The 21767-nt window shown below is 40.2% G+C and overlaps 1 protein-coding gene across 4 annotated transcripts in view; it reads left to right on the top strand.

The window, feature by feature from the left end:
- Positions 1 to 21325, top strand: part of KIF26A (kinesin family member 26A) — a 150419-nt gene extending 129094 nt beyond the window's left edge. For all 4 annotated transcript variants that reach the window (XM_075926463.1, XM_075926464.1, XM_075926465.1 and 1 more), the window contains 11 exons: positions 1644 to 1853; positions 3739 to 3832; positions 4303 to 4565; positions 4808 to 4991; positions 5295 to 5454; positions 8292 to 8454; positions 9019 to 12400; positions 15815 to 16005; positions 18012 to 18032; positions 18397 to 18547; positions 19865 to 21325. In XM_075926463.1, coding sequence (XP_075782578.1) covers positions 1644 to 1853; positions 3739 to 3832; positions 4303 to 4565; positions 4808 to 4991; positions 5295 to 5454; positions 8292 to 8454; positions 9019 to 12400; positions 15815 to 16005; positions 18012 to 18032; positions 18397 to 18547; positions 19865 to 20043 — 4998 coding nt within the window. In that variant the 3' untranslated portion in view covers positions 20044 to 21325. The remainder of the gene's footprint in view (positions 1 to 1643; positions 1854 to 3738; positions 3833 to 4302; positions 4566 to 4807; positions 4992 to 5294; positions 5455 to 8291; positions 8455 to 9018; positions 12401 to 15814; positions 16006 to 18011; positions 18033 to 18396; positions 18548 to 19864) is intronic.
- Positions 21326 to 21767: the final 442 nt, after the last annotated feature.

Raw genomic sequence — 21767 nt, 5'->3', positions numbered from 1 at the left:
TTGCATGGTGATCCTAAACACTGGCATAAACTGTGCGGTTCTCTGTGTATATTGGACTGCTTGCGTGCCTTGCTAAGTTGCAGGCTGTACTGAAGTACTATACTGCCCTCCGTACAAATGTGTCTTAAAGGCATAATTTGACCTTTGATATTTCAGCATCAGTTCAAATCAATGGGGTCAACAGCCTCCTTCGGCAAGGTGTGGGGGGGACCTGCTCCATGCTCCTGGTGGGGGTAGCCAGACCTCACAGCTGCCTGGAGCGTGCCACAGTGGTGTTCCAATTGCCTGGGATTCCAGCAGTCCGAGCCCTTTTTGAATCATCAGTCCCTGGGGTAATTGCTCCTTTTGTCCCCCCTATTGGCAGGCCATGTTGAACTAATCTTTGAATGGCAATTCATTTTCTTTTTGGCAGTTATTTCTTTCAGTGAAAGGCTAAAGGGCTGGGGATAACTGCTGTTTACTCAGAACAAATGTAATAACAGCGAACACTTAAGATAGGTTCTTTGTCTTTTTTTTACTGTTAAATTCGAATTGTCTATTTACAGCAATATTAACACTGTAGGTGTAATAAACTAATGTTGGGAAGCCTGAGAATGCACGTCTCTGGGTAAAGTCAACAACCAATTGTTGAAGGTTAGGAATATCCATAGTTCCACAAACGTGCCTTTTTAGCCTCACCCACCATCCAAAACTGTACTGGTGTGTTATTGGAATTACATCAGCAGCAGGTTATAAGTGCAAGTAGAAGGCCATCAGAGCAGAATGGTAGAGTTTCACATCCACTTTGGACTGGTGCAGGTCAGCATTACGTTGAGTTCCTGGTGGTTCATACAAAGACTGGGTTTATCGTAGAGTTTAAAAGGATTTCAATGGGTTTTGGGCATTTAACTGCAATTTTCAAAAGAGACTAAGTATCTGAGTTGTCTTGTCTAAAAATACACTCCAACCTTAGAACATTGCATGTAGGAACCAAACGTTTAAAGTCTATAACCTTTTTAGTGGGTTGATTTCAAGGTTTGGAGCTTTAATTTTTGTTTTCTTTTCCCTTCCTTCCTTTGATGCCTTATAAGTGGCCCAAAAGTGGTCCTAGTTGTGCTGGGACAATAACCCTTCTGGCAGCCAACGAAGGACCCTAGCAATGACTTACAGCTCTGAAAGGCATCTGACCATATGGATTACAGCAACAGCGCTTTTGTAAGGGAGGAACTGGACTTAAAATATGTCACAGGTTAGGAGGATTGAAAGTGAGAACTCCCTGGCTTTTTTCATATAACATTCTTGGTTTATTCAAATAGCTACTCAGGAAGGATCTGTTAGGTCACACGATTTGTGAACATAAGATCTTTTTGTAAATAAGAACCTGCTACATTCCTCCTTTTCTGTGGGTACACATTTTTATTGAGCATTGATTGTACCTGCAAATCAGGCACAGAGATTTAAAAGTTAAAGTAAAAATGTACCTTTTAAAATGAATTAATTGTAGGCACAAGAGTGGAAGCCAGTGCTGACAATCTAGCTGTAAGTATATGGAGAAGTCATTCTGAGTCGAACTGTAAAAATTGTACAGAAAATAGTTCTGCAAGTTATTTTTGTTAGCTGTAAGTAGGAACTAAAGTTATCCATTTCCTTGTAACTACTTGCAGGTGAAGGTGATGGTGAGAATTTGTCCCTCTCAAGGACCACATGACACATCCGAATCCATGTCTTTTCTAAAAGTGGATCCACGAAAAAAGCAAATCACTCTTTATGATCCGTCTGCAAGTGGACCATCCAGTTTAGGTCACAGGAGAGGAACTGTTGCTGTCCCAAAGATGTTTGCCTTTGATGCAGTATTCCCTCAGGATGCTTCTCAGGTACTAGAGATAAACATAGAACTCTAACAGCTCTTCCTGTGGGCATACCACTTTAATTCATGTAAGAGATCCTTATTGCTTCTGGTGACCTTTGCTTGAATGAGTTAGTAAAATTTCTGGGGAAACATGCTAATTAATAGTGGGTAAACTCTCACTGTTTCAGATTAGCCCAGAGTGACATTAAGAAACCATACCCATGGAGATAAATTTGCTGAATGAATACTTTCTATGTATTTTTAGTGCTGCTTAAAGGCCCAGTCAACTTGAAATTTACATTTTTAACTGAATGTCATAAAACCTTTTAAATCCGTGGGATTGGGAGTACAACCCTATTGACCTCAGTATTTTGCTATCAGGGATAGATTTAAACATATGCCTAAAGTATAGTACTTTGCTGAGTTGGGACAATGGTTACAACTAAACCCATAAGATTATTATAATTGAAAGAGAGCAGGGAAGATTTTATTTTTCTCTCCCTTTTCAGTTTTACATTGCACGTTTGACATCACTCCCTGAATAGGCAGTTTCACTCTTTTGTTGGTCATGCATTCCCTTCTCCAGATGCTGGAAGGGGTGTGCTCATAGGCAATAAGAGCTGAAATTGAACAGGCACAGAAGGCCAATAGATAGGGTTGGTGAAGTTGTGTAGTTAAGACCGCCCAATAGGAGCAGAAAAAAAAAATGATAGAAGCTGTAAAACAAAAGACTTGAAATGGACAGAGAGCATTTTTCGATCAGAAAATTGAATTTTCTGAAAATCTAAATAATTCCCATTGAGAGTGTCATTTAACTTGAATAAACAAGACAAATTTTGGTTAAAAACATTGTTTATGCTTTTTGTCTCCAATATTGGATACATGAACAGACATATTGCAGTCTTAAAGTCTGGCAAGCGCAAAGAAAATGGCATAACAATTCACTCAGAACCCCAGGGCAACTGCAAGTGCAGCAATACTTAGGCTTTGAGCCACCCTAATGACCAGTATAGTCTATTCGTACGGAAAGTTGCAATAATCTGTGCAGATGGTTATGCGCAGCAGCTGCTGTTGCTTTGGGTGCTGCACATGCAGTAGGAAAAGGAGATGAGGTAAAATTTTGGTCCAATTGATGTCAACTGCAAAACTTCCTTGTCTTCAGCCGTGATAGGATTTCTCTGCGATCTCTGGGCCACACTCTTCAACGCTCTTGTGGAGGGCCTCTGAAGTGGCATCTCTCCACTATTTCAAGATGGCTAGAATCAAACTTCTTCCTGTATCATCATGACTAGGGCAGGAATGCTGACATGTATCTATGCTCACTGTTCACAAGTGTATGGCCTAATATGTTTACACCATCAATTGCTATATTAAATAAATCCTAGTATACATTTGAAACCCTTATATATGCTGATAAACTATTTTTAGTATACTTGGAGAATTTATTGAATTCCCTTTACCAATTATATTGTTTCTATAGTAAATGAAAAGCAGATACTTAGAAATTCTTATTCAGGGTTCTTCAATGCATTTTCTCCAGTATGAATGACTTTTTAATTTCCACAAGCACTCTTTGGCTAGCTTCATTTCACTGAAGCTGTTACTATCACTGAAAACCTTTGGCTAAGCTATTATACCAGCAGCAAGCTTGGTTGGATAGTGTTCAATTGCTACATTAGTCATAGAATCGATATTTCAAGGGAATTGGTATAATAGAATTGGAAACTATTTTAGGCTGTTACAGCAGCTTTTATTTTAAAAAAATGGAACATAGTTACTAAAATAGTAGGAAAAATGCCATAAAAATAGGCAGAAATATTATGCCTCAGAAATATTATACAATTCTTTTCATGTAGGCGAGAAGTAAAGAGTGTATTGTGTAACTTATTCATCTCCAATTTTTCTTTCAGGCAGAGGTATGCTCTGGAACAGTAGCAGAAGTAATCCAGTCTGTTGTGAATGGTGCAGATGGTTGCATATTTTGCTATGGTCATGTCAAGCTTGGTGAGCTCCCAAATTCGTTACAGTTAATTACTATGTCAGCCTGGTAATTACATACTGTCAGCTTCTGGAACAATAAATCTGGAGTACGAATAGATTAGAATTTCTTTTTAATTAGCTTTGCAAACTTATCGTGGTTTATTTCTACACTGAGATCTTAAGTTTTAATTTGAAAAGGTAAAATGTAACATCAGATTATCTTATCTATGAACAAGCTTTTATAAGCATGTTGTGATAAAAATGAAAAGATCAGAGATTCTTTTAAAAATTAATTTGCTTTGGGTTTGAGTTACAAAAATGGCAAAATTAATTGAATAAATACTGATTAATAATTAAATACATACAAACCATTTGTGCATTTGTTGTCTCTAGCTAGCTATACAGGACATGGCATATAATGTAAATTGGCAGCTGCATAAGAAGAAACTGTTTTATATGCGAAAGATAAATTTATATATTTTTTTCCTCTATAGGTAAATCTTATACCATGATTGGCAAAGATAACTCCACACAAAGCCTTGGTATTATCCCCTGTGCAATTTCTTGGCTCTTCAAGTTAATCAATGAACGCAAAGAAAAAACTGGGACTCGTTTCTCTATTAGAGTATCTGCTGTGGAGATCAGTGGCAAAGATGAAAACCTTAAGGATTTGTTAGCTGAAGTAGCCACTGGCAGCCTTCAGGATGGTCAGTCTCCAGGGGTTTATTTGAGAGAGGATCCGATATGTGGAACCCAGGTATGATGGATATCACAAAGTCGGCTTTTGAGCCTGACTTTTTTTCCTCTGCTTTTTATTTCCTTTTATCTGACAATGATGATGAAAATTTTTAAGATGTTAATTTTTTTATTGTCTTTAATATATAATCCCCACTCCCATGGTGTACATATTTGTTTCTCTTATTGCCCTAGAGACTTAGCCTGATCAGCAAAAAACATTCACCCCTGCTTTAATTAGTCATTTTCTTGTTTATATTCAAGCTTCAAAACCAAAGTGAGCTTAGGGCCCCAACTGCCGAGAGAGCTGCATTTTTCCTTGATGCTGCAATTGCTGCCAGAAGTACCAGCAAACCTGAGTGTGATGAAGAAGACAGGAGGAATTCGCATATGCTCTTCACTCTTCATATTTACCAGTATCGCATGGAGAAGAGTGGTAAAGGAGGAAGTAAGATCACACACTCCACACTCTATTTTTAAATTAATATTTTTTAATTTAGATGATAAATAATATGCAGTATATGAATCCCCCCTCCCCCAACACCCAGAAGCAGTGGAGAAATGCCACTAACTGTGGTAGATGTGGCTAATATCATCTTTTGTGCTATTCATATGTAGTCTACCATTAATATTTAATTCAGGCATTACCCCATGCTGCATTCATTATTTCTGTCATTTGAATAAATTCTGAATAGCTAATCTGGTCCACTTGCTTGGGTGAATGTGTGTATAAACGTTGTTGTCCTTTTAGTGTCCGGAGGACGGAGCCGTCTGCATCTCATTGATCTAGGAAGCTGTGAAAAAGTGCTGAGCAAGAGCCGAGATGGGGGAAGTTCTCTGTGCCTATCTCTGTCTGCCCTGGGCAATGTAATTTTAGCCTTAATTAATGGTGCTAAACATGTGCCATACAAGTAAGTAAATTACCATGCACGTTGCCTTAAATACCTCTAGTTTTATCTTGCAAATAAAGTATATCAAGGGCTTGCTAATCTATTGCTCTCATGTCAATGGAAATTTTTCCAGTGATGTGTGTAGCCATGTTTACCTGGTCTCCAGTGTAGTTTATAATGACACTTGTGTTCATATAATATGCGTCCCATAATGTGTTATTGATCTGCATAGTGGTCTGAAAATCATATGAAAATCATATGCATTGTGGCATATACCTAAGTTGGGTTAAAGGTGTGTGCGTCCACTTCGAAAAAAGTAAAATAAGTGGTTTTTTCTTTCACTGAAATGTTGAAACTTTGAAAAATTTGGCCAGCTGGTTGAAAACCAGGGAACTTTTTGTCCTTTTTCCAAATGAAGAAGTCTTGTTGAAATTTAAAGAAGCATCAGACTGCTTTACTGTGCATGTAACAATGGTGAGGATTGTATCAGTAGGGATATAAATAAAGTGTCCATTCAGCAGGTTGCACAAATTCATGTGTCCAATAAAAACTGCATTTAAAAACATTTAAGACCATATTCCGTTCGTGTGTGGAAAAGGGAATGGTAACTTGATGGATGTGAGCTCGATGTGGGATTTATAGAGTGTGTCTGTTACTATCATGGCAAGGGAATGCATTAAGTTTAGTACATATCTGTAGGGCGCCCAGTCTCAAGAGGACATCCCTGCCACAGTCATCACTGATAGAATTTGGCCTTTAGTCCTGGGCTGTGTCTATATTGGCACCCTTATCCAGAAAAGGGATGCTAATGAGACAAGTCAGAATTGCAAATGCCGCGGGGGATTTAAATATCCCCCGCGGCATTTGCATGAACATGGCTGCCGCTTTTTTCCGGCTCGGGGCTTTGCCGGAGAAAAGCGCCAGTCTGATTTTAAGAGGAATAAGGGATCTTCCGGAAAAGGCTTTATTTTCTGAAAGATCCTGTCTAGACTGGCGCTTTGTTCCGGCAAAGCCCCGAGCCGGAAAAAAGCGGCAGCCATGTTCATGCAAATGCCGCAGGGGATATTTAAATCCCCCGCGGCATTTGCAATTCTAAAGTGTCTCATTAGCATCCCTTTTCCAGAAAAGGGTCCCAATGTAGACACAGCCCTGGAGTTTAATTGCTGTTTACTAAGAGGAGTTGTGGGTGCCTCATTTATTTCTCATGTCATATCACATTTATCCAGTGCGGAATATGAAGCAGGTGTTCTTTTATGTTGTATTAGATGAAAGCAGGTGTTTTCCTTAGGCCAGTTGCCAGCTGAGTGAATGGATGAGAATAGTGAATGGCCAAATCCTCAGGACCAGCCCTCTGCTACTTACCTCAGCTCAGTGAGCAGAGATGTAAAGATGGTTCCCAGACACAGGCCAACAAGTGCCAAGCCAGTTCTGAGGAGCAACTTATAGCAGCCCTGAGTGTTCTAAGTTGTGCCAGTTGCATTCCGTTCCTAAGTAGCTTTTCTGGCAACTTTGGTAGAGAATAATGACACCTCAGCTGCACTGGCTATGGCTGAAGACTGTTGGCCATATGCCATCTGGTGATTCCCCCTTTCCCAGGGGAAATCCTCAGGCAGCCACCTGATTTGTGCTGCTAAAGCACAGTGGGCAGAATGTGAGTCAGGATCTGGCCCTAAATTGGCACATAAGCCGTAGTAAATGTCAGAATTACATTAACATTTCAGTTATGAACATTGTGATATAGTGATAGCCCCACAGAAAGGTGTGTATGTTATGACATCTGTGTCTATGGATCAGGCTGTGTATGAGTGTTCAGGTTATCAGACTTTTCAAGTAGATGGGCATTCAGGGCATCTCTCTTCTCCCATTGAATAATGGAATGTCTAGTGGGCTGCTTCACCAGGCATAATATCCAGTGGGCGTCTCTATTGTCACTAAGGGGAAGCTTTGCAGAACTTTTTCTTCTCCATACTTCCAGTTGTGGATTTGGTGTACGGCAGGGGTGGGCAATAAAAAAAACTGACAGCCAGCACAGTTAGTCCCTGGCGGGCTGCCACCGCTACGTTTATCTGTGCCTCCAGATCGCAGCTCTGGTTGGCCATGAATTGCCATTCGCATCCAATGCAAGCAGCGGGAAGCATCGCAGACTGGCACATTGAGCCGCCGCTCACATTGAGCTGTGATCCTCTGATACCTGTCGAGGTGCAGGTAAACATGGAGGCGGGGGTCCACCAGGGACTAACCCTGTGGCCTGAATCCAGCCCGCAGGCTGGAATTTGCCCACCTCTGGTGTATGGGCTCCCTCTTTGCAGAGTAGGAGGACAGGAAGAGTCAGAATGAACAAGTTCTAGTTGCTTTTAAAGTGGCAGAGAAGGAATTAGGTGGGACAGGGCTTAAAATATCCTTGATGCCTAATATATTTATTAGGGTATTCTTGACTGTCTTTGTTTAGTCATAGTTATTTTATTTATCATTACAAGGTAGATCACGTCGGTTAAGTACCGATGGTGATTGTGCATTCAAAACGCCAGAGTTCTAAGGAGATAAAGTCGTACTTGTAAGCTGTCTGGATAGTACTAAGTATCATGGTGAACTGCTTTTAAAGTGAATTACTGGACTTGCTCAAATTAACAAAGGACTTACACGTCTAAAATATGCTGATAGAGGAAATAATGTGGTTTCTCTGTGTATATATACTTAGACTTGTCATACATGATCTGTCAATATGTAAATCTCAGATCTACTTATACCATATATAGATGCACACCATAAAAATGAAAATATAATACTTGGTGTTTTAGAAACATCTGCAAAAAGAACTAGAATTGTTTTAAACAATCTTAGTATCATTTATTACATAGGGACAACAAGTTGACTATGTTGCTCAGAGAATCATTTGGGAACATCAACTGTAGAACAACTATGATTGCTCATATATCTGACTCCCCAGCAAATTATGCAGAAACTCTCATGACAATTCAGCTTGCATCACGAATCCATCGAATGAGAAAGAAGAAATCCAAGGTTGGTGTACAAGCAAGCTGCAATTAATTTAATTGAAAATGAATTCTCTGAACCCCTTGGTTGGGGAATGTGGGACTTAAAAACAATGAGAACTAATACAAAATGCATCAAAGCTTGGTAGAGAAACTGACAAACATGTTGGCCCAAAGCTGCTATTATTCCACTTAGTTATTAGTCCTGGAACATTTGTGTTTTCATTTTATGCACATGCACATATACACATGCATATATATATGCATATTCCTTTGATTTTTTTTATATGGGCTTACTGCAAAAATTCCTTTGATTTTTTTACGTGGGGTTATTAGAAAAGGTTCAATTTGTTTGAATCAAAAAACAATGAAGCAAGAATGTAAGATACTAAGATTGAAAGGCAACATAATATTTTAATGTTATGAAACTTGTCTGTGGTGACACATTTTGTTTAATTTCATACTGTAAATGTTTCTACCAGACACAATTGTGATCAATGGTGAAAGCAGAGCAGAGAATTAGAACAACCCTAAGATTTCCTCTCCTTATAAATACATTTAATATTAATACAAGTTTTCTTTATTATAATAGTATGCATCCAGCTCATCTGGAGGAGAAAGTTCATGTGAAGAAGGCCATGTACGAAGACCACCTCACCTGAGACCATTTCACCCAAGGACTGTAGCACTTGACCCTGATCTTCCTGTACTGACTATTTCTAGTGATCCCGATTATTCCTCCAGCAGTGAACAATCTTGTGATACTGTCATTTATGTTGGTCCCAATGGTGCAGCTTTGTCCGACAGGGAACTAACAGATAATGAAGGACCTCCAGAGTTTGTTCCCATAATTCCTTCCCTTAACAAAAAGAGAAGCAAAGACAACTTTGCTATTGTTAGAAGTTCCGACAAGGACCATTTTAAGTGCAACACGTTTGCTGAATTGCAGGAAAGGTTAGAATTTATTGATGGAAGTGAGGAACCTATCAAGTTTGCTTGTGGAGAAACACCTGCTGAATCAAATTGTGGTCCAGTGACAGTGGTCGAAAATGTGCAGTCTAAATTGGTAAATGAAAAACCATCTTCTCCATCTGTAGGGTATAAAAAATGTGTTCCACAGGAAACTGTCTCTCCAAAAAAAGGACATAATCTTCATTTCCAGGCTGCTGTGCAAAAGGGTGGCAGCTGTCATGAAAAGAGTACCCCTCACTTCAAAGTGGAACAATCCAAACAGCAAACCAAAGCTGAAGGCAAAAAACTGGGCTCGGGCTCGGATGGCGAGAGAGAGACAATCACAGATTCACCGAAATCCTCAAAATATAACCCTGCAAGGAGTCAAGAGCAGAGTAAGGCCACAGTTGAACGTGTAGTTAAAGAAAAGACCTCGTATGTGAAGAGACCTTTACCAAGCCCTGCACCCCCTCCTCCACAACAGAAAGATCATGCCCTCAGATCCAAAGAACCATGTTCAGAACTGGACAATAGCAGTGCAGTCCGGACTCCTCCTGTGGGGATGAGTAAGCAGATGGCTAGCAAACCTGAGCACAACTTGGTAGGAAGTACATTTCTAGTTGGCAGTAACACCGAGAACCAATCTGGTGCTATTGAGGTACATAGTTTCCGTTCCGCTTTGAAAGGTAAATGTTTTGACCGGGATATACTGACCACCACAGTGACTTTGCAGCAGCCTGTGGAGCTGAATGGAGAAGATGAGCTTGTTTTTACAGTGGTAGAGGAGCTATCTATCAGTGGAATTTTAGATAATGGAAGGCCTTCTAGTATTATTAGCTTTAACAGCGACTGCTCCCTTCAGGCTCTTGCATCAGGTTCCAGGCCTGTTAGTATTATTAGCAGTATAAATGATGAGTTTGATGCTTATACCTCACAGGCAAGCTCTACTGGTGTAAATATTGATATTGTTTTGCCCTTTGCCGAGGATCCATTCTCCAGCAGCAGACGTTCCTCCATCAGTTCTTGGCTTAGTGAAGTTAGCATTTGTACAATTGAAAGTGATGGAGCCCAGTCCCGTGACAGTTTTGTCGCCCAGTCTTCTTACAGCTGTAATAAGTCCGAAGAACCTTTTAATTTGGATTTGCCCAATGTGACCATCCCATTGAAAAGCTCCCTGAATGACAGTGGATTTTGTTTCTCGGAGCTGGAAACTGAAAGTATAAATTCTAGCAAAATGTCTTCAGGCATCAACAAAAGCCCCCACACCACTTCTGAATTAACCAAAGCATCTCAGATGAAAAGTGCTTTTTGTGTAGCTGATCAGCCCATGAAAGTTAAATCTAGCAACTCTCGAGGTACACCAGTGATAGAAACAATACATTCTAGTCTTCCTAGGAAAACAAAAACTACCTCATCTCCAACCCACAATAATGCCACTGTAGGCAGGGAACAGTGGAATCCACACAGTATATTTGAAGATCCCTGGCTAGTGCGCATGGATAATCACTTGGAAGCAAAAGCTGCAGAATCTCTGCTGTCTCAGAAATCTCAACCATTTGGTACTGATAAGCAGCCAACAAAAGCTGCCCAATACTTCAGCAGTGCAATCAAGCCAACTAAGTCACAGACTATGCTTGCGTGCTCTCAAAGAGTTGTAGATGGTTGTGAAATGGCTTGCAAATCTTCCACAGGAGCCACTAAGAAATCTGAAGCAGCAACAAAAATGCCACAGCTTAAGAGAGGAGCCACTACGCTGGGTGTGATGCCAGTAGCACATAGTAATAGTGCTCCATCCGACGGTTTGACCAGGGGAAGTTCTGAAGCTGCCTTTGCTGTTGGCAGCTTGAAAACATCCCTGGGAAAGAAGAGTGTACCACAGAAGTCAAGCATGCTACCTAGGCCTAATGGGACCATACCTCCAACGCCGCCTGTACGGAAATCAAGCCTCGAACAGAAAAATGTTGTGGTGACACATAATGGAGGCAAAGCTGCAGGCCTGGACTGTGCTAGAGTTGCAGCACCAAAAGCTGAGGAAGAGGCAGAACTACGATCAAAAGTTGGATCTTGGGTTAGTGAATGTACCAGCAGTAAAACAAGTCTCAAGGGGGACCATTCTTTGCCTAAAATGACTTCCAGTTTAAAGACAAAGGCATCTAAAAGTGAAGCTGTTCATAGATATGGGAGTCACATGTCTCTGGAAAGGTGTGATAGTCTGACATCAGTTGGATCCAAAACAAACACAACGAGGGAAAACAGCAATGTTAGCATTAACAATGGTAGAACGGGACGATCGGTCCCACGGCTGGGAGTTCCCCCTGTAGCGTCTACTGTGACTTCACCACCATCATATACTGCACCTTTACCCTGTAAAAGCAACCAGGCAAAAAGTACAACTAACCAGAAAGTTGCAGCAAATGGTAACAAAAACCGCAGCCTTTCTACCAATGGGTCAAAGTCTCTTAGCTCCTCTGTAAAGTCACTGACTCAATCTATTGGAAAAAGTTCTAGCATTCCTCCAAGTGGGAAAACAGCGCCCCGATCTGTGCAGGGTGTTAACAACAAACCTGGCAGAGGAACTATTATGGGGACAAAGCAAGCAATTAGGGCAGCCAACAGTCGGGTTAACGAACTGGTATCAGGCAATTCTGTCAAAATGGGGCATTTCAGAGGCTCCACAGACTCTGATAGTGGAAATGACAGTGGTATTAATCTCAGCGATGAAAAGTCACAGATTCCAGTGTTGCCATCTCCATACAGCAAAATAACGGCGCCCCGGAGGCCTCAGCGATACAGCAGTGGGCACGGCAGTGATAATAGCAGTGTTTTAAGTGGAGAGCTGCCACCAGCAATGGGAAGGACGGCTCTTTTTTACCACAGTGGTGGCAGCAGTGGCTATGAAAGCATGATTCGTGATAGTGAAGCGACAGGCAGTGCCTCTTCTGCACATGACTCAATGAGCGAAAGCGGAATGTCATCACCTGGGCGTATGAGGAGTTTGAAGTCCCCTAAGAAAAGATCAACAGGTAAAAAAATTTATGACTTGGGTTTGCCTTTTCAGTGTCTTAGAAATTCATTGATATTTTCATCATATTATAGTGAGTTTTAATTGTGGTTCTTAACTAAACTGGTAGGTCACTTTAGTTTGAATTTTAGGTAGGGTGTGTGTGTGTGTGTGTGTGTGTGTGTGTGTACACGCACGCACGCACACAGGATGAACCTCTCTAGTCCAGCACCTTTGGAACCTGACCTGTGCCAAACCAGAGAATTTATTGAATCACACGAGGTCAATACATTACTAACACTTCCACTGCTTATTGGGCTCTTGAGCTACATCACTGCAGAGGACATTGAGAGCTAGGACTGGTGGCTGTAAACAAACATTATGGGGCCTTGGGAAGCTTGGTCACACCCATGTTAAGTGGACATTTGGCTAACTAAAATCATTCCAGACCACGGATGTTGCCGGACTATAGCATCTACGATTTATTGCATCTTTTAGAATGATATATGATAAAAGAGGCACTGAATTGTAGATGAATGCTGTTAATTCATTACAAAACATGCTTTTGTAGTTTTTCAACCAAGTTTTAAAGATAAATTATGAAAGAGATAGAAGAATAAGTAGTGCAACTGTTTTTGTTCAGAGGTGTGATTTCCATTCACTTAATTTTTGTCCTAAATCTTCTAAATCCATCACAAAGTCAAAGTGATAGGCCATTTAACAAGGGTCAAATTACTGACCTTCAGTGGTATTTACATGTTGGCTTCACTGATGCTGCTTGTGTGGGTAAATGCTATTGAATGAGAGTAACGGCTTCAGAATCAGGCTTTTGATGTCCAGGTATTGGAAATAGTTTTTTACTATTCCAGCCAGAAATTGATAATGGGGATATTGGTTGATATTGGGGATTTGCTGCAGTTCCTGCAATGATAGCTACTGACTGAAAGGCTGCTCCTGCAGCTGTTAACTTCTAGCCCGACTGTGCAGTAGAAGGGTAAGAGCTACTCTCCTGAGCATGGGCTTGCTGGATCTAACATGTCAATTGGAAAGGTGTAATTACTGCAGTCTCTGTATGTGCACATGACATTCACTTGTGCCAGCACAACAGAATGAGTTAAACTCATGTACCTTGCTTTCTGGTCAATGCAACCTAAGTATCTTTGATAGATGTTAAATCAGTTCAGAGACCTTGTGCAAAATTTGCAGCAGTTCTCATTTCATAGCACGTCAACCTCCTAAGCCTCTCCTACAAATCAATATTGACAGTGGTGTAAAGTTGCACACATATTGAGCAGGCATTACTCACTGATGGGTTTGTGTTCCTTTCGGCCCCAGGAAGTGCTTTTAAGGTCTTTAGATATGAGAGATTATTTCTTTTTCAACTGAATTTGCCTTTGATTTGTAAATGATACCTTTTTTTGTTGAATGTGGATTTGAGATTTGCTTCTGTTGGATTTGAGCTTTTTAGAAAAGCAGTGCTTAGAGAGACCCTGTTCCCATCAAAGCCAATAGAAACCTAGTTATTAACTTTGGGCACTCCTCCATGTGTATATAAGCAGTTCCATGTGGACACAGGAGGCCTCAATGACTTTACATTGAGACTACTGAGTACCATGAAGTTCATCTGCTCTGTGTATATGATCAGCTACATCTGTTTATTGACTTCAGTGGGTTCTATCTGCCAGAAGGCAGTTGTAAATTTGGAATTTTAATTGACAGGGAAGATTAGGCCTGTAAGTATGACATAGTCAGACTGAATAACTTGAGATTGTGGAGAGGATGCACAGTTGATTACACATCCAGAATAGATTAATGTGGCCCAGCCACCTGAAGTTTCCACATTTGCAGGAATTCGTTTATTAACATATTTATACCCGGTAACTCCTTTCTTGCACACAGCAAAATATTTCCCTTCCAGTGAGGCCTGGTGAACTTTTACCTTTCATTGACCCTTTTTAAAGTTTATAAAATAACTGACCTGATCTCATGGTAATTGATTTGACTCCTGTTGGGAGACCCAGGTTTAAATATGGCCTTAGTCATACTCTTTTAATCCACAAAACCAGAGGCAATAATTATAAGATGCCAAACATCAGACTCGAGACACCGAGGATAATTTTTATGCCATGTCTCCCTCAAAAATTCTGTCCTTTGATGGGCAAGTTTTGAAAGCAGTTCCTTTCAAGGAGTCCAGTGTTCCTCTTTATCGCCATGAACAGGGAGTCACTAGAGGTAATGTACATTTCTTCCTCTGAGCTCTCTGTCATCAAGCATGAAGCTGCTCATTCTCCCCATCAGAAAGTGACAAAGAACACAAGCTATAACAATCTTGCATTGTTTCGGTGTCAGGGGTTTGGAGATCAGTGCCACTGGCTTCAGTTTTGCCTGAACTTGCCCCGTACACTTGTTGGTTAATGACAGATGCATCCCTAAGAATTAGTCTTTCAAAAAGTTAAGGGAGACTTGAGACACTTTTTAAAAAAAGTATGCACCCATACACTCAGCTTCATGTGGGCAAATACCTGTACATGCGTGCATGCCCATTTTTATGGGGGCAAGACAGTCTGTCTTGAAACTTTTGCACTGGTGCATCTTGGCATCAGTGTTCTTAAATCTGGGAGCAGCAAGTGAATTTCCTGGTTGCCTGGCCTTTGCAGCTCTATTGTATTGTGGAAATTGTGTGTGAATGTGAAGGGGGAGAATTAAGGTTGTAGCATAGCTAGAGGCTGCCTTAAGTGACAGATGCCTTCAACTCCCACTGAAATAATTCCACAGCACCTTGCAGCTTGGAGGTTGAGCACAGATGAGGTCATATTCTAGTCAAGTTGGCAAACTGGCTTTATGATAGAAGAAAAAGGGGGGTTGGGTTACGCAATGGGATGGAGTGAAAGAATGGTTTTGTACAGTGAAGTGGAGAACCTCAGTGGACAAGTCTTGCATGGATTTAACCTGCGCATAGAACAAATCACCTGTCAGAATCCTCAAACATTGCCAACCTCATCACGTAATCTTCTTGACTATTTTTGCTGAGTGAAGAAATGAACGAGATCATACTTGCTCCCCAAAAAGAAATGTACTTGCTGATGGAAGTGGGCAAACAAAATGTGGGAAGCCTGGTATAAGGAGCTGTTGTTTAGATGGCAAACAAACAAAAGACAGACACAACAAAGATCACACCAAAGCCTATCAAAACAGTAAGGTTCAGATCCTTAAAACTATTTAGATGCCTAACTCCCATTGATTTCAAATTGAAGTTAGGCACCTAATGCCTTCAAGAATCCGGCCTAACTGAAGATAAAAAAAGCATTTCCCCTAAAGTATCCCAAAAACTTCTACATTTTCTTTGTTGCCATATATTGCAATACACTAGTACTCCTAGGTTTTGGATGCATAATGCTCCAGGTGATGCAAAACACTTTTTTGTTTTTAATATAAGGTCTTCAGCGTCGTAGGCTGATTCCTGCCCCATTGCCTGATGCTTCATCCCTAGGAAGAAAGCCCAGTGTCACTGGCCAGTGGGTTGATCTACCACCTTTGCCAGGCACTCTTAAAGAGCCATTTGAAATTAAAGTTTATGAGATTGATGATGTGGAACGATTACAGCGACACAGACAAGAGGAAACTGAGGTCAGTACATATTTTACAACAACTCCAGACAACTTAAATTACAATATACAGGCAGAATCCCTGCTTGAATGCTAGTATGGCATTCAGAAAATTGATTGCAATTAAAGCACTATAATTATTAATTTTACAATTCATATGTTGGGGTGCCCTTAATGTAGAAAATGAAAATAATTACTGTCTACAATTAATTGTGTTCAACATAACTGATGGCATGAATGAAGAATACCAATGAATATATTATGAGAAGATTTTTATAATCCTAGCCTGCCTGATGAAACTTTACAGCCTCTCTCCACTACAGGGTCATTAACTCTTTATGTACTCTTCAAGTTTATAGATGACACTAAGCTGGAGGAGAGGTAGATACATTGGAGGGCAGGGATAGGGTCCAGAGTGACAGACAAATTGGACGATTGGGCCAAAAGAAATCTGATGACCTTCAACAAGGACAAGTGTAGAATCCTGCACTTGGGACAGAAGAATCCCAAGCACTGCTACAGGCTGGGGACTGAATGGCTAAGTAGCAGTTCAGCAGAAAAGGACCTGGGGATTACAGTGGATGAGAAGCTGGATAGGAATCAACAATGTGCCCTTGTAGCCAAGAAGGCTAAAGATGTATTAGGGTGCATTAGGAGGAGAATTTCCAGCAGATCTAGAGAAGTGATTATTCCCCTCTATTTGGCACTGGGGAAGCCACATCTGGAGTATTGCATCCAGTTCTGAGCCCCCAGTATAGAAAGGATGAGGACGCATTGGAGAGGGTCCAATGGAGGGCAACCAAAATGATTAGGGAGCTGGAGCACATGACCTATGAGGAGTGGCTGAGGGATTTAGGCTTATTTAGTCTGCAGAAGGGAAGAGTGAGGGGGGATTTCATAGCAGCCTTCAACTTCCTGAAGGGAGATTCCAAAGAGGATGGAGAGAGGCTGTTCACAGTAGTGACGGATGGCAGAACAAGGAACAATGGTCTCAAGTTACAGTGGGGGAGGTCTAGGTTGGATATTAGGAAAAACTATTTCACTAGGAGGGTGGTGAATTACTGGAATGGATTACCTAGGGAGGTGGTGGAATCTCCATTCCTAGAGGTTTTTAAGTCCCGGTTTGACAAAGTCCAGCCTCGGATGATTTAACTGCACACCCACTAATGTGATCTATGCCATCAAATGTCAGCAATGCCCCACTGCCATGTATATGGGCCAATCTGGATAGTCTCTGTGGGAGAGAATTAATGGACTCAAATCAGATATGCAAAAAGACAACACACAGAAACCTGTTGGAGAATGCTTTAATCTGCCCACGCATTCATTATTGGATCTCAGAGTCACAGTGTTGTTTCAGGCCAATTCCGCAAGCCAAATACACAGCGAAGGGTTGGAACTTAATTTAATTTATAAGTTTGATTCCTATCAGGGAGGAATGAATAAAGATATTGGCTGGCTGGCACACTACCTTCCACATCCTAATGACTCAACCAACCAACCAATAGGTACTTATAGAGGTGCAAATTATTCTTACCAGCCTTTTGTGAATTGGATTGTTCAAGTTACTATTTAAAAAAAAATTCTTCCCCCCTCTGCCTTCCCTTATTTATTCTTTATCTGGACTTTTAAATACTCCCGTTATCTGAAGATGTGGGTTGTACCCGCAAAAACTCATGATACCATCTACATGTTTTGTTAGCCTTTTAAGGTGCTGCTAGACTATTCATTGTATTTTTTTAGTTTTTGCAGTTACAGACTAACTTGGCTACACCTCTGAAGCTTTTGGGGTGATTTAGTTAAGTTTGGTCCTCCTTTGGGCAGGGGGCCGGACTCTCTGACCTCCTGAGGTCTCTTCTAGCTCTGGGATTCTATGAAAAAGTTAAATAAAGTATTCTGGTTAGAATTACATAAAATCAGGGATATTGTGAATTTAATTTACTTGTAATTGGAAAACAATTCAGTTCTATTTTGGAGACCAGAGTCTTATATTCTTCTGATGCCTTTTTTCCATTTTTTTCAAAATAGCCTTTCCAGGATGTTGAAAAGGTAGGAATGCTTTTATGTAACTACAAATTCCTAAGTCCTAATGTTGTTAAAGATTCAGAGTTTCATTTAATATTATTAGACCATTTTTATTATCTGGAATAATGGAGAAAATAATTTCTCTAAAAAAAGTGGTACTTTCTGTGTATATTAGAAATGTATGTTAAGCATTAATTTCACTTCTATGAATTAACTGATTGCAGCATGCTGTTTCTGTAGATTAGAATCCATTAATACACACTTCCAGTGAAGAGAGAAAGCTCTGTTAAATATTACATTGTAATGAGGTGGGTTGGGCTTGGGTGGTGCTGACAGAGGCAAGGCCAGGCCGAGTCATGTAGGAATTTTTTTTTTTTGGTCTTTAAAGGGTCTGATGTATTTCAATACCAAGCTGAAGATTTTAGAAAGGCGCCATCAGCGGATTAGAGAAGTGAAGGCCAAGCATGAATGTCTGAAGGAAGAGTTGGAAGAAACAAAGTGTAGATTGATGATGGATCCCAATAAATGGAAAGAAGAGTGTAAGTATTTCACCAAAATCAATGTGATGTGCAAATTTAGCAAAGAACTTATGCACATGCTTAACTTTAAGTTAACAAGTAGTCCCATTGACTTCATTAGGACTAATTTAACTTTAAGCATATGCTTAAATTGCTAGCTGAATTGGGGGTGTTACAGGTGCGGTCCTGTGTGCAAGCTCCCCTTGGTGGCTGAAGCGGGTCTTGCAATATTTAACTCGCCTGTCTGCGGGTGAATCAATGTCCAGTCCATGGCCAAGGTTCAGGCCACCTCTTTTACCCCCCCCCCCCGGGTGTGGTTTGCAGTGGGGTTGGGGGGGACACCCAGGCCCACCCACTCCTCTGGGTCCCAGCCCAGGGACCCTATACATAGCAGTTACCTGCTAAGTTTCAAAGTCTGTAATTGAGGTCACGTCCCTGGGCCACTTCCCCGGGATGCCATTTCATCTAGCCCTTCTCTAGGGCCTTGTTGCTGAATTCCCTTGTCCAGGTTTCCGCGGAGTTGTTGTAGGCTAGCCTATAGCCACAGGAACTAGCTCCGCTCAGTTAAGAGAGCCCAGTTCCCACTTGGAACTGTCCAAGGTTCTGGTGTTCCCCAGTCAGCTCAGAGGTCTGACTGGGTTGAGCTCCAGGAAGGAACTGACAGGCCTTAGCTAGCAGCTCCTTATATAACAGCCTGCCGCATCCTGATTGGCTGCAGTGAAGGCTGCCCCTCTACCCTGCTCAGAGGATCTCTCTACTGCTTCTGCTGCTGGCCAGGGTGCTGAAAGGCCTCTAGCGGGGAGGTTGGGCTTTGTCCGCCCCATCACAGGGGGCCTTAAAAACTTTGCAAAGAAGTGAATCTTGCTATGGTATGGGATTGCTTTTTAATACTGAGGTATTATAAGTAGAATTAAGAAACTACCAATCAGTCTAATCTGAGGGAAAAAAGCAAAACAATACAAATACTGAAATAATAATAATAATAATAATAATAATTTAATAATAAATAAATATATAGGGCTTTATAATCCTAGAGGTATTCTGTAGAATGGAATAAGTATTTTTGGGAGCGATCAGAGCCTTATGCCAACAAAACACTTAAATATACATTTGCATACTTTGCTAAACTGGAGCCTTGGGGTGAAATTCTGGTTCCAGTGAAGTTAATGACAAAACTCACTTGAGCTGAATGGGAACAGGATTTTACCATAAGACTTTTTTCCTCATGTGATAATACCAGTTACCGATGACTAAAGAAGTTAAATTCTCCACCTCAAATATATATATATTTTTGTTGTGGACAGTTTCTCATATAAACATGTTGGGTTTTTCTAACAGTTGAGGTTGACCCTCACCTTGATAAGGAGTCTCAGGAGTATCTGGAGGCACTTGAACAAGTGACAGAGGAACTAGAGCAGTGTGTTAATCTGTGCAAGTCACATGTCATGATAGTGACGTGTTTTGATATCGGAGTGATACCTGATGTGCAAGATGGAGTACGAGAAGTGGAAGTTTGAAGATAGATTTTCAAGGGACTTTAGGAAGTGGAGCCAAACTGTCCAACGTGAAGAAGAAAAAGGATTAGAAAGTGCAAGTGGGAATGTGAAGAATTAAAACAACAATGAATGTTGTAGAGACTGATACAGATGAGGAATTGGAATGTTTAAATCATTATGGTGCCTCTACCTGACCTGAACTGTAAAAAGATACAAATAGAAATAAACTTTGTTTCTAACAGAGAAGAGCAGAAAAATCTAGTACAAACCAAGACTTTAACAAACAATGAAAACAATGAAAGTGCCTTTAAAATTAATTTGATTTTCATTTTTGGATTTGGTGCTAGAATTAAAGCCAGCAAACCTAAGCAGACCACAAAATGTATTCCTATAAAATATTTTATACTGTATAGTGTATTTATGATTCAGTGTAAAAAAAACCAACAAAAAAAACCAACCAACATTGTAGCACAAGCAATAAGTAAATTATGTTTTCATACCTGAACTTGCCTTCTTGTTTAATAGAAAAGCTGTTTTATGTAGCAGAACTAAACTTGTATTATAATTGTTTTCTTGGTTAGGATTCAAGATATTTTTATGAACATTTATCTATTGAAAAAGTGTATTATGGAATTTCAAGATGATTGTTTTACATTCTGTTTTTGTATTATTCCTTTTTCAGATCAAAATAAAAATTTGTGTTCCCTTTTATACATATATATAAATATATAAATATTAACTGCTTAACTACTTCCTTGGTAACTAAACTCTGTTTTCATGGATCTGATCTTTTTAGAGTTGTTAATCTAACTCAAGGAAGTCTAGAAAGGGCATTGTTGTTTTGTTTTTTTCTCTAGCTACAGGAACTGAGAACTATGTTTATTACTGAAACCATGAAACAAACAAGCAAAAAGAAGAAAGTTTTTGTAAATTTTAAGTTAGGTCCATATTTTTCTATAGTTTTGACTATAAATAAAGGTTTTTGCATTATGAACTTTGAAGACAAATAGTATATCTTTTTACAGTTTTTCTAAGGAAGGCAAACCCTCAGGATCAAGTTTATACATGCTGCATGAGATTTGTGCTTTTTTGAAGGAGACCACCTAAGTGTGGAAACTATTGATAAATTTGTTGCCAAACAAATACTTTTGAAACGGTTTAATAGTGTATGTAATATCACATTTCATAATGAATCATATTTTCTGATCATCTTGCTTTTTATGGGTTTTTCAAATCCTTTGTACAAATGTGTGTATATAATGGCTTGCTTCAGCTTTTATCTGTGAATAAAAGATGCATCTATTGTTAACATTGCTTATTATTTACATAATTTTCTATATAAAATGATACAATGTTAGGAGCACATGGTACAACTGAATAAGTTAAGTGCTTAAATACCTCTTAAAATCTAATGGTGTGTGTTTTTCCCTAGGTCATACAGAAAATCTGTGGCCATGCTAGAAATTGAACTTGGGCCTACTGAATCCAAGTTTGGTTTTGTTTAAATGCTGTTTAAAACACTTTGACTTCAATGGATCCAGGATTTCACCGGATCCAGGATTCCCTCCCAAAGTGATTTACAATTTTATAGGGCCAGATCCATCTCAACATGGGAGGTGTGTTAAATTGTTTCCATGGCACTAGCTCTGTATTCCTGTATCTGTGCATTGTCCCACTACTCCCTCCCTCCAGCTAATTAGCAGGGAATTTGCAAAAAAGTTCCCATACGCTCCTCCTCCTCAGTC

The sequence above is a fragment of the Pelodiscus sinensis genome, chromosome 4 (genome assembly GCF_049634645.1).
Source record: "Pelodiscus sinensis isolate JC-2024 chromosome 4, ASM4963464v1, whole genome shotgun sequence".
Taxonomy (NCBI): Eukaryota; Metazoa; Chordata; order Testudines; family Trionychidae; genus Pelodiscus; species Pelodiscus sinensis.
This window is presented reverse-complemented; position numbering and strand designations above follow the sequence as displayed.